Genomic DNA, 14,262 nt, shown 5'->3' with positions numbered 1-14,262 from the left:
AGACCTTATTTTTACAATGTTATAATTTTTTAATTGTTCCTCTCAATCAGTGTTGTCTAGGAGCTGCGATCTTATTGGTTGGCGTAGTTGCTGGCATCCACCAATGAACGGTATCCAGAGACAGCTGTGAAGGGAAGGGAAGACAACACAAGTGCAAATGTAAATTTTGTGTCATCAATTTATCTTTTCCGTTTTCGTTTAAAAGACAACAATTTATTGACCAAGAGACAGGCGCTGGTATGTAGAAGCTTATGTGCACGTCAGCTATTTATTCAATTGTGTTTAATTCGAATCCGTGGTTGCTGTAAATATTGAAGAGCAGCTATAATTACGTAGTTTACTCTGATGTAGTGTTAAAAAGCCTGTTAATTATTGTTCACAACAGTTTTCCTTTATTATATCATTTTAGATTACGATGGCCGACGATGGATTCGACCCTTGTGAGTGTACTTGGAGCCATGAAATGGCAATGCGACGACTCCTATCAATTGTAAGTTTTTAATTATTCTTTGGCAATTCTGCCATATCTAGAATATTTGTCATTATCAAACATTTTCCTACAAAAATTCCTGCTGGAATGTAAAATGTAATTACTTCCAAATATTGTTGCCCATCATCCACGTCACTGGCCGCCTATTTTCATTACTGGTGATGTTACCCCTACGGTTGATTATTCAAACATGCTATATTTTATTTTAATCCAATTACTATTCACTGGGAGCGCAACATTATTTTCGAAGAGGTTATTTAAATTTTTGGAGTTACGAGCATTACTATGTCGTGGGTGTGAAGCTAATTAATGCCTCTTGTCAGATTTCTATCCCGTCTTCCTAGCCATATTTTCAACTTCAACGAAATTGAGGTGAAGTACATTTAATTTTAACGTATATTACAGCTTCGCCAGACGCAGACGTACTGTACGGACACGGAATGCTTCGATGAAAGTGAGTTGTACTTGCAAATGTCGATGGCAAAATCATAACATTAAGACGTAAGGATAAGCATATCCGTTTTTATTCCCTGTAGTGCCAATTGTACCACGAGGGCAGACGTTGTCCGATGGAAGTGGCAGTCATTTCATATTCGTAGCCGTCTGTTGGCTGGTGTTGGCGTTTGCCATGGTCTTCCTGCGCCCCAGGACCCGTCACGAACAACTGGATTTCAAAACTCAAGACAATGTGCAGGTATGAATGGCAGCATATTCCCAAGACTCCGTTCCACAATTAATATATACCGTAAAGTTATTATTCGAGTCATTCCTATTGTTCACCCCCTCCAAATTCCAGCCGAATATTTTCATCCTGGGTCCTTTAAAATCGGATTCGACCCTAAATGAAAGACCGTACTTTATGATTCCGACCCCTCTCCTTAATTTTTTATGGCAAGAGAAATTAATATAATTTTGTGAATGAGAGGCGCAGTCGACGCATTACTGCAACAATAGAAGGGTTTAATGGTCGGACATCATTTAAAACCTCCCATACCTCCAGTTTTTTATTGCTTAACTTTTGACTTGCATTTGACTTTTCACAATGCATTAATTAGCAGTTAATGAATTTAGCTAATTATCAGAACCATAGCATAATTCGGCATTTGGGATTCCATTGGGAATTCAATTTTTCGTTGAAATGGTCCTTCTATTATAATAACTAATATTATATATATAAAATTATTATTACTAATATTATATAATGATAATAACAATAAGAAGGAACAACATACTTTTTGTTGGCTACATAGATTGCTGTATCTTTCTTAATATATGTGCATTTTCCGCAAAAACCGTAGAGATTAACGACAGGGATTATTGGAATTCGTGCCAGAATACCCATTAGGTTTACAATGGAAAGTAATCAAGTGATTGAGAGAGTTCGCAAGTGGAGGTGTACAATTCCATGGAGGAACCCAGTTACTAGGAATGATTGGTGTAACCAGTGAAGTGATGTTAATGTTTCTCTCCCACTCTGACACCATGCTCCCAAAGTAAACGTTTGGTGGTTTGTGGTTCTCTTGCCCTCACCATCCAAATTAATTTAATTGTATCCATGTAAGACTGAATTCACAGCCAATGGAGCTTGATAACCAGTGTTGATTCAAATATTTTTTGCTCACATCATGCTGCAAATTCCACAAATATATTCACCATTATTGAAGTGCCAAAGAAAAGATGACACTTTTTCTTCATCTTTGTGGGATCTCAGATGTTGTTGATGATACTGATATTATATCTTATTGTTATTCTTCTATGAAAAAGCAGAATAATAACCACCATATGTTCTATGGTGGTGGAGTTATCTATTTTATTGTTTCTCGAATGTTTTAGAACTTGCTTCCATCCTTAAAATCTATGCATTAATATAGCATTGTTGGGTTTCATTGTTGTTTACTTGGCTCACTTTCATGAGTGAAGGCTACAAGCGTGTCACTATTCATTGCTAGTTCATTTTTGTATGGTTTCCGTTTGCATACACTATTTCCCAGCTCATAAGGCACACCCTGATTTTTCAGGCTAGAATTTATGAAAAATACTTGAACCAGAAAGATAAAGATCAAGTATTTTCATGTTAACTCTAGATTTGAAGAAAATTGAAGTATGTTAAAAAAATGAGAAGCTACAAACAAGTCAACATTTATTCATCATAGAATCCCATCACTGGGCCAAAATACCTTTCAGCTGCCTTGTTTCAGTGTTCTGAAGTGCATTTCATGAATTAGAGTTTTAATGCTATACTGTGTGGCATTGGAATACATTTCCAATTACCACGAAGACTGGTGGAAACCTTAACACAAAATATAATCTCATAATTTTTGTATACTAAAGATTTTCGAATGTCTTCATGGCACGCAGCAAAAGTATTCCAGTGCTTTAAAAGTTCTCAGATACGTTTAGAAATATTTTGTCTAAAACTGCTGAATCTTATAAGCCTCTTGCATCTCTACTTTGTGGACCTGATATAGTCGAAGGAAGTCTGTTACAGATGTAACACTGTTGAGCGACTTCTTGGCCCACACATCACTCCTGGAGTGACATGTGTGCATTGCCATACTGGATTTTCATTATCTGTGGATGTGGAAATGTTTCATCACTTATTTATTCAATAAACAACTGTGGTTATGCTATTCCTCCGTGGTAAATGTGTGAGTAGGACCACCATGTTTACAGTGTTGTTGTGTTCTGGTATTGCTGCCAACTGCGGACCATATTTCAAACCATGGCTATCACTGTTGTGAACTAATATGGCAGTGGCACAATTATTTTTTAAATTTTAGTGCCCTTTGTTAGGTTTTCACTTGACACACCCTCAGTTCCTGTAGGTGATCATATGATGTATTTCTTTCTCACTGTTACTTCTTGCCACTTGAAACACTATTACTTGCTATATTTCTATATATGATGTAGTTATTGTATATGATTTATTTATTATTTTCCTAGTAAAATATTCTCCCAATCTACCACCTGTTGTATAATTTCAATAATTTTTTACAATTTTCTATTCATTACTATGGCCTCCCCTCTTTGCCTCCCCTGTAAATGAATTTGAATTTATTGACCCTGCAATCTGTACTGTATTTAAACCTCAAATACCCATACTTAGCACTTCAAGACTTGCTTTTTCCTTTTCTTGTTTAATGTTTTCTTTCTTGTCCTCAGTATTTAGTGATGTTCCCGTTCTAATAGGTGATGGCTCTTTGTCATCCTTCTGCTGCCATTGACTCTGTTGTGAATGGATTTCATTTAATGTAGCTGGCTTCCTCTGCAGCCAGGAACACCAGTCCAAATGGGCTGAGTTCTGTAATTACCAGGATGTAATATTCTTGTTTACATCCATCATGGTGTAATTGGAGAAGTACCTAGAAGCAGAAGAAAGTGACTCAGAATTATCATTCCCATTACTGTTTTTTTTTTATTGCTTTGAAGCGGTCTGATTAAAGTACAGATAATTCGTTGACTCTCTTTAGCAACCTATTTAATGAAATCCTGTAAAGGAGTAAGGAGAAAAGTATGAAGTTCTGTGCAGGACTAATTTATTTCGGTCAGTAAAATACAAAAGATTTCAAGATCAAAAAGTAAGGGACTTAGAACAAATTATTAGGGGAAGGTTCACTTTTTGTATTTTTCATAACATAGTGTCATTCAAAAGATGAAATATTTTTATTTTAATGATTATTTGCTGTCTATTTGTTTATCCTAGTTACTGCAGTTTATTGATGTTAAGTTAAAAGCTCTACCTGATATATTGTGGTCAGCAGTATTGATCCTAAGTAAGGGCAAGTATTTAATTTAAGAGATGTGTTTTGCCAATTTATGGCTTGCATTTTTTGGTAAGCTCTTTGACTGGCATCGGTTTTGTTTTCCATATTATACCCTATAGCTTCAAGAATAAGTTGAGAAAGATGTCAGTTTGAAGACGCATCAAAACCAAAATTCGACCAATAATCAAGCCACAATATAAGAAGAACATTTCTTTAATAATATATTTTGAATACATAATTTGTCATTAGGCTGATGAAAATTGAACAGCTCTGCTTTCTACGTTGGCTACCGAGGACATTCATCTTGAATTTTTATTTTCTTGAATTTCTTTGAACACTTTTAAAATTCACTTATCTATCTACCTATTTCTTGTCATGTTTTGGTATTGACTTTTACCTTTTGTTATGAATTATAAACAAATTTTTGCCAATTTTTCTTGCCTTTTGGTTGTACATGAGCCAAGGATTTCTCTAACTATGACTCAAACTGCCCTCTACATGGAGTTGTATGGTACTTGAATGATAGCTTTCCAAAAGTTATAGTCTAAGGATGCAACCTCCCCTGTGGAGCCTGGATTTTGATTATGCCATGAGCCTCACCTGATAGCTAGTTAAAATCATGTATCACTAAATCATAAGTGTGGTGGCCAGCATTCAGTTCATGACTCTGTTCTCCTGTTTGCTTTCTTCCTGACCAAGGATCCTCAAGGAGGAGGAAGAGGCCCTCCTGCACCACCTGCTCCACCCATGTATTGACACCCACGTTGATGGGGGCATTTGTCAAGGCCTATTGACTGGACTTTAGATTGAAACAGCTCGGTATCTTTTTATTTCTTTCTCTTTTCACCGAGGATTTATGAAGGAGAGGATTGCAGTTTTATATGTTTCACTATTTGGGGTGGGGGGAGGAGTGGGGATGGGTCATTTTTGCAAAATTTTGGGCACTTGGTTGTTGTGAAAACAAATAAGATCTGAATGTTTGGGGGGATGTGTTGCTGTTTGCCAGGGGGAGCACTGGAAGAATGTCACTGAAATCAATGAACTCCTCTTGCCCCCTTTCTTAGTTCCCTATGTTGCACAATAGAGGGTATTCAATATAATTCTTCTTTCTCTTTCTTATTTATCATTTGCTGGCATCATATTCCTGTTATTACTTCTGCATTCATCCATTCTCATGAGATGTAGTTCTTCTTGCCAGATATCCCCCTTTCCCTATATTGCCTATAAGAACACAGCTTAAGAAAATATTAATCACATTTTAGCACTTGGAAGATTAGGGGAAAACTTAATTTGTCTTGTTTCCAACAAGAATACGTGTTAAAACCTCTCCCTTAACACCAGATTAAATGTATGGGACATTCCTGTTTTATGTTTTTTAAATAGTGTAGTATTTATCTTCTGCACATTTCATAGGTTTATCATGCTTTAGTTCCTGAAATAATTTTGTACAGTTATCAATATTCAGTGTGCATATGTACAGAAATTTCTACAGAGTATGAATGTACTTGAATTTTAAAAGAATATTTCAAATTATTGCTTTTTTATGCCAAAGTTTATGTGCAAATAACTGTCACCAATGTTGACCTAGTTTGTTTAATGATCATTTTATACAAAGGGTTTAATATTTTTTGTGAAGACATTTCAACATTTGAAATATATTTCAATAATTATTGACATTCTTAGCCTATACAGAATCAGGTTTGTAAAGGAATTTCTTAAAAATTCTGTTTAGTGAAAATTTTATACACTCAACTAATGTTAAGAGTCTGTAAAGGTTGAGCACTTTTTTCTAGGAATACATCCATCTAATGGAATATGTTGTGAAGAGATTATTGGTTTGTGAAATTGTCTCTTACGTGTTTATAAGATATATATAAAAATATATATATGTACTTATATTTTAATGGCATTATAATTATCAATAATAGAGTTTATTCTACCGACAGTAATTAAATCCCATGAGACAAAAGTACTTTGTCATTAAAATAATTTTCCCTTGACTGAAGTATTCTGTTAATGACATGTAATTATCTTTTTTTTTGTTCTGTGGTAACAATTGGTGCCAAATAGTAACATTACATCACTAAATTTGTTGCAAATAAATATCTGTAAAAAATGTATTTCATTGTTTTAACTCTCCCAGCTCAACTCATTAACCCATTATTCCAGTTTTTCCTCAAGAGAGTGTGTGACATGTAAGGGGTGTGTGCTTTTATTATGGTATTTGTTGGGAATTTATTTCATGAATGAGGGATGTAGTAAGTCCAGGGGTAGAACATTGGATTACTGAACGGAGGGCCGGGGTTCAATTCCTGGGGAACCATATCTGGGCACCCTCAGCTCATATAAGCTGTATGATTTATCAGATATCAGATCTTCTGGAGAAACTATAGCTGGCATAGGGAAAGGATATGGCCCCCCTACCCTGATATGTGAATTTCTCATACCATTGGGCTTAGTACTGAGTGAACTCAGCGATCATCTACCCAACCGGTCTTTGGGTTGATTATGGTGTTTATGGTTTTTTTATATCATGAATATAATGAGATTAGGAAAAGATTAGGATTTTTATTGATTTCTTTTGAGTATTAAATTTTGTGTTGCTCTTTGTCTCACCATATAAAATTGAAGTAGTAAATTTAGCATGTTGTGGATACTTCTATTGGTATAATATATAATGCATCAAATAATATTCATTTATTAGAAGTATTGTAAAAGTTATCTTTGGCAATGAAACATTTATTTTCAATTAATTCTCTGAACTTGGAAGATTTTTAAAACTGTTGTCTCCGGAGCAACTTAATGGAATTTACATAACATATTAAAATGAAATTATTGACTTTGTAATTCCACACACTTTATTTAAAAAACGACCCAGGTTTCGACATTGTACGTCATCAAGTGACGTTCGGATGATGACGTTCAATGTCAAACCTGGGTCTTGTTTTAAATAAAGTGTGTGGAATTACAAAGTCAATAATTTCATTTCAATTAGAAGATTTTACTCTTTATTTTGTTTTTAATTTTTATCAGTTTGAAAATTGATTAGTCTTGCCTGTTTCAGTTATTTTCCATTGAGCATTACTAGTCTTAATAGTTGAGTCTTTGTAGTCATAATAGTTGAATATTAGGGTGGCTAGCCAGCCTTGAATTCTTGGGAACTAGGAATGGGAAAATCATAGGAAAAATCCTGGAAAAATGGGTTTTTCAGCAGAAAAACCAGATTTTTTGGATTATGCAGTGTTTTTTCCTGGAAAATAGATGGCAATGGAAGGAAGAAAAACTTGGATTTTTCTTCATATGAATTTAATATGAACAGCGGTTCCAAGCAACTTTTTAAACTGAACTAGCTTATTATTCGCAAGGCTTCTGTTGTATTAAAGTTAAGATTTTTGCATAAGTAGCCATCTGAGTTATTTAGGCTGAAAAACTTGCAATTTACCACATGGTAGCTTCTGCTAAAAAAGTGTGTGTTCGTTAGCAATTATATTTTATATGCAGACACAATATAGGTAGGTCCTAAGATGAAAAAAATGTTACCTAAATATCAGCCTTTGCTTCAGTGTAAAGGAATGAATTTGAGCTAAACAAAATTAAATGTATTATGAGATGCACCTCAAAAGCTACAAATTAGGTCTCTATCCCTTATAATTTTTTAAAATATCAAGGCCAGAATCCATTACTTGATCACCAAATGCCATTTGTCATGTCAAAGAAATTGCTACCACTATAGAACTAGGCTCAGAAAAATTACAAAAATATCTGTTCAAATGTGTTAAAACATTCAGGACCCAATAAACATGAATGTGGTGTTTCTTTAACATTCATTTAACCATTGTGAATGATATGGCATGGAATGGTCTTATGCCTGCAGTTCTCTCTTTATTTACTATGAAGGCAAGATTTTGAAGGTAATATGATTGCATAGGAAGGCTAAAAGATTGAGTGCCTTGAAAAAATGCATTCAGTGTTTTATGGCTTGCTCGTGAAATTTGAGGGGTGTTACTCAACTCAAGAAAATGCAGAGTGAGCGGATGGCAGGAAGCATTATATAGGGCAGGTGTTCTCTTAGGCTGCACTCTTATGTACAATCGTAACAAAGTGCTGTGTGTTGCACATTGCTCAATGTTGTTTACATAATGAGACATTTTATAATCAGTATTGTTGGGCGATTACCACCCCAGAACATCTGTGGCTTCCCTATCGCCATACTTTGATTGTTAGAAGTGCTAAGACCATCAATTTTGCCACAGGTGTGAGGTTTTTTTAGAAACTCAAAAGATGAATGAATACCTTAGGAAATGTATATACTACTTACGCTTGTTTGAAACCATGAACTTGTTTAATCCCAGGCATTAATTACAGCAATGCTCATTATAAATCGTAATGTACACAAGATTGTATTCTTATGGGCTTATTAAGTAGCCCGCTGCTTAATCACCTGACTAATTACCCAGTGCATTTCTCCTTATTCACAATACTCATTCCCCTACTCATATGCAAACTAACCTGGAGCCAAGAAAACCTTTTTCAACATTGCTTCAATCCCTACAAACCTGCTAATTTATCCATATTACCAATCCTTCTCCTCTGCCTCCAACCATAAACTTTTACCCCCTCTTCCTACCTCAACCAATCCTTTCATTCTTCTCTCCTCTTCCCCTCTGCCCAGAGATTATTGTATCAATATTAGGTTATCTACTGGTTAAGGTAGGTTTTTCGATGGACACAGCTACCAAATAAATATTTTGTGACTCCTGACAAAACAAAAAATCCAGCATCCTACTCTACATCAGGTCCCTCTTCATCTCTGAGTATTTCCTTCCTCCCTTCATCCCATCCAACATCCCTATTCTGTTCATTCCATTTCCTCGTTTGCCCAATATTCTCCCCTCTATTACAGTCTTCAATATCTCACTGCCGGTCAATACCCCCTTCATCCATTATGGGTTAAATGGAAGAAGGGACCATTTGGTCTAAATTTTGCCCAAATAAAGACCACTATCTATCTATCATCCACTTCTCCTGCCTCCATAGGATTTCTCCCAACAAACCCCTCTCTTCGCCCACCATACCGAGTACTTCCTCATTTATTTTCTTCTCAGTCCATTTCATCTTCTCCATTCTTTTCCACACCCACATTTCAAAAGCCTCCAATCTACGTCCATCCTCCTGCTTCAATGACCACGTTTCCGTGCCGTACATAGCAACACTCCATATCAAACTTTTTATGAGTCTTTTCTTAATATCTTTATTCAATGTCCCTGTCATCAACTCCCTTCTCCTTGTGAAAGCCTCTTTGCCTAGCGCAATTTTTCTCCTTCCTTACTACTTTGACCTTGTTGGTCCAAAACACTTCCGAGATACGTTAACTGTTCTACCTGCTCTAGTTTTTGCCCTCCTATTTTAATGTTTTGCTTAGCCTTTTTCTTTCTACACAAATCGCATAACCTTTGTTTTATCAATATTGATTCTCATCCCATACCTGTCGCACTGAATTTCCAATTCTCTCAGCATTACTTATCTCTGCTTATTGGTAGGTGATGGTAGAGTTTACCCTGTACTAAGCCCAATGGCATGTGAAATTCACACATCAGGGTAGGGTAGGGGGCGCCAGTTCCTTTCCCTCTGCTGGTTATGATTTCCCAGGAAGATCTGGTACCCTAAAAATCACATGGCATGGGTTTCACATAATGGGTGTTTGATGTTACTAAAATAACATTGTGATGTGGTAGTGGCATCATTATGCCTTCTCTACCATATTGGTCCTGAATACCAATTGAATAGTTTCCCTTCATTTTTGTGCAGGGTTGATATTCAACTTTAATAATGGTTAAAAGGCCTTTGTAATATGTGCTGAATATATCCAAATGTATGTAATTACTAATATGTACAGAAAGTTCATTCTTTCAACGGTTACTAATATTTTTGAACTGTGCAAATTCCTGCTAAACAAAATTATTAGCATGCATGGAAAAATACAGTGCAAGTAAAATTGATAAGAGTATATTATAATAGTTAAATATATATATATATATATATATATATATATATATAGATATATATATTTATATATATATATATATATATAATATATCAAAGTTTTTATGTATTGTGTTGTCATTGAAGAGTGTTTGTTTTTGAAGATTTATATACACACACCCACATATATACTTACACACACAACTAACTGTACAGTAAAAATTGCATAGTTATTAGGGATGCATTCATGATAAATAAATATCTCATGTTTAATCATTAAAGCTAATTTCATAAAAAAGACAATATTCCTTGCATTGAAAAGTTTCACCTCTAAAAAATGTGTCAGTTAATGCTGAACATATTATTGAGACCGCATGTAATCTAATGTTTTTCAATTGCCACTGTGGGAGACATTAATTTTGATGATTTTTAAGATGTGGTGTCTCTCGGTTAAATCAATGGTTTACTCAGTGCATTCCAATTCTCACTTCTTCAAGGTGACCAGTCAGTTGGAAAAATCAGGAGCTACTCAATTTTTACAAAAAAGTTGTTGAAATGTTTTGATAAGTCTGGAATATGGTATGCATACATATCAAGGATTTCCAGTGCAAATAATGTTGCTTTTAAGTGTGTGTGTGTGCCATGAGCTGTTGTACATGCAAACTCTGAGAAAAACCAATGTCGTAGGAGGACCAAATTTGGTATTGCCTGTGATAGATACGTGCAGTGAGGATGGTTGGCTTTCTAGAAGTATTGAATTAGATTCCAAGAGTTTGGAAGGAAACTCGGGGAAATAATAACATTCCTAATTGGAAAAAGTCAGGAATGGGGTCTAGAAAATGAGTTACCACCCTGTTGAAGTATTTTGTAGCTCAGGTGCGCCAGATTGTTAACAAAGAAGTTAAAATGCTTGCAAAAATGTTGAAAACTTGAAGATTTCGCATGATTTATTGTATAAGTTATTAAATATAATATTAATCTTTGCATATCTTAAGAAAAGTTGCAGGGTTATCAAATGAAGTGGCACTTAATTTTACATTTTCTAAAAAATTTTGCCTATAGTTATTATTACATTTTAAGAGAATTCTGTCACTGGTCAAGGTAGATTTGGATGTACCATGAGACCAACCACAAGCTACACTCCCTACACTCTATACTGTAACACCCTACACTCTACTAAACTGTTTTTCAACATAACATACTTCATCATCCTCCCTTCATTCCATCCAATATGCCTAATTTTATACTTTCTTTAATTCACCTAAGTAATATTGTCCCCTCATTAAATGGCAGTATTCAATATATATGCCCTACATTCATTTTTTCCACCTATGAACTTCTTCCAACAAACTCCTCTCTTTTTTTATCAATCTTGAAAAAAATGTTTGTTTCCCTATCTCTGAATTTATTGTTTTCATTATTCTTTACTAGAGTGTCTCAATACCAGTACTCTACATATGTTCTCTTGGATAAAGTTTCCAAGCTGTACACAACAATGATACATGTAACAGTTTTCTTTAATACTTCCTTTTTATTTTAATCTAATATTCTTATCATCAATTCCATCCTCTTTGTAAAAGCGTCTTCACTTCTTATAGTGATCTTACTACCTTGCCTATCTTCAGCTAAAACACTTCCTAGATAAATTGAGTAGCTTCAGGGGTGATGTGGTCGAAGTCGAACATAATGTGTGCTTCGATCAGTTATTCATTACTTCCTAGATAGTAGTAAATAGTTCCTAGTAAATTATCCTCCCTGGTCTAGTTTATACCATCCAAATTTAAGTAGATGTAAACTTCCTATTTCATTAGAATATCAATACCTTTGTTTTACTATTATTTATTCACTTCTAATTCCTATCCGATCAGTTCCATAATAACTCAGCTATGTTTGCAATTTCTTGGCTAACTGACATTAATGTCTTTTAATCTACAAATCTAACCAACTTGATTAATTCTCCCCTTACCTTCATTCCAACCCTTCCCATGTCTCACATATTATTTCCTTCATGAGGTATTGAAAATCACCAGAGATAATGGTCAGGCCTGGCTTACCCCTTTGTCTGAAACTGCCCCTCTTGATTTTTCATATGGCATATGTACAGTCATGCACACATGCACATGTGAGACATGCACAAGTTTCAGATGAGACTCTTATTTCTCCATTATACTGTTGTATTCTTGATTTCATTCATTGTTTGTGGTCAGTTTACTCTTCTGAAAGCCTTCTTGAAATTCAGCTAAAGCTATTAACTCCATATACCTATCTTTTTAAATTGATTCTGTTCTTGCATCCTTAGGTACACCTCATTATATTCAATATAAATCCCTTTCTACAAGTGATCTCATAGCTACTAGTGCATGATGAGAGCCCCTACTGCAATTAGTCGCGAACTGACCTACCCCTATGTGATCATTATCTCTCTCCTTAATCCTTTTGTTAATGGTCTTAAGTTCTACTTTTGCTTCATGAAAAATCAAATGAATGAGTGCTTAACATCCTGCTGCTTTTCCCTTTTTTTGGGATGGAATTAATATTGAGTAAACTAAGTCTTCTGGCTAACTTCCTCATTAATGCTATAAATGAACCTGTAAAAATATTCAATTGTTCCCGGCTCAATCTTGTGGAAATTCATTTTAATTAAATGAAGAATACAATGTATCTTTCCACTGTCCATGGAAAGGACAGTGGAAAGATACATTGTATTCTTCATGTAATTAACCTGTAAAAACTTTTAAACCCACATTTAAATCCGTATTATTCCTAATGAGGAGTACCTAAGGACTACTTCTAGGAGGATGGGATATATCCCATAACTTTGTTCCTTTTCATTTGATGTGATAACTTATCTTGCACCCTATCAATAATGACTGGACCTAATCCATCCTCATTGGTATCATATTCTCTAGGTTTAGTCATACTATTCTTATATTTTCTTAATTTGAATCATGTTAGAATCTCTTCTGTTTCAATTAGTTGCTTTCCTGTTGTATATCAAATTGTGTAAATCGATTTCCCTTTCTTACATGCAGATTTCCTTCTTTTCTTTGTGTCCATTTTGACCTTAAAGTCTTATAGGCTTGATGAAATATGGTACCAAGCTCCATTGCATGGCGGGCTTGTTTATTTGTGGAAACTAGGAAGTTCATTTTATGTCCTTGCTTTCGTCATTAACCCTCCTTAGAATATCTTTGCCCCAGGCTCAATGCTTGAACCTGATTAATGAGGTTATCATCAGCTTCCACTAGTTAGAAAATATGTCTTTAGTGTTTGCAAAATAGGACATTTTCTGTCCTCTAAATTGATTCTGCAGAGTGTTAAGGTGCAGCCAATCTTCACTATCCTATTTAAGAGATGTGAGTATGTTGAGGGCCAGAGGCATGTGTTCAAAACTTTCTGATTAGAGGTTCACCTTTTTACTGTAAGTGATTTTCATTTTTACTGCCAGGTTTCTTGAAGACAGCCTTTAACTCTCCAGTTTTCTGTGGTTTTGAGGATAAAAAATTCTGGTTTCAAATGAATTTTTTTTAAATAATTAAAATCAGAATTTTCTAAGTACCAGTAGTCATTAGGGTAAGCAACCGTCACTGGAGGTCAGTGGCACAATCAAGGATAGGTGGGAAATTTGGTGGAGACAAGAATTTTTTCGGAGAGATTCAGATATTTTTGTTTGGTGTACAAAAGATGTTATGGGAATGGATTTAGGATGGAGAGACACCTGGCATCAGTATCCTATCAATAGGCTCTAAGGGGTCCACAACTAAATATCATACCTGATAGATGCTGTTATCAAGAGTGCTCTCCATGTGTCACCTAGGTTGGGATTAGGATAAATGCGTCTAAAATCCTTCCATTGCCAGAATTAATACTTGGAGTGGAAAACCAGTGCACTAGCCACCCCACCAAAACAATCCCCTTTGGTATTTAGTTCTCATAGGTAAAAAATGTTTCTGAAGAAAATTGGTAGTCGTGTTAGTATCACTTAGTTCACCCTATATTGTTATATTTTTAATATTTATTAAATCA

The 14,262-nt window shown here is 35.0% G+C and overlaps 1 protein-coding gene across 1 annotated transcript; it reads left to right on the top strand.

Annotated features, from left to right (window-relative positions):
- Positions 1-103: 103 nt before the first annotated feature.
- LOC139692256 (small integral membrane protein 14) lies at positions 104-6,374 on the top strand. Its single transcript, XM_071590334.1, has 5 exons — positions 104-237; positions 410-490; positions 896-944; positions 1,027-1,184; positions 4,954-6,374. Exons 2-5 carry the CDS (start codon positions 416-418, stop codon positions 5,008-5,010), a joined length of 339 nt encoding a protein of 112 aa, XP_071446435.1. The 5' UTR covers positions 104-237; positions 410-415; the 3' UTR covers positions 5,011-6,374.
- Positions 6,375-14,262: the final 7,888 nt, after the last annotated feature.

The sequence above is a fragment of the Hetaerina americana genome, unplaced genomic scaffold (genome assembly GCF_022747635.1).
Source record: "Hetaerina americana unplaced genomic scaffold, ioHetAmer1.1.p SCAF_4, whole genome shotgun sequence".
Taxonomy (NCBI): Eukaryota; Metazoa; Arthropoda; class Insecta; order Odonata; family Calopterygidae; genus Hetaerina; species Hetaerina americana.
This window is presented reverse-complemented; position numbering and strand designations above follow the sequence as displayed.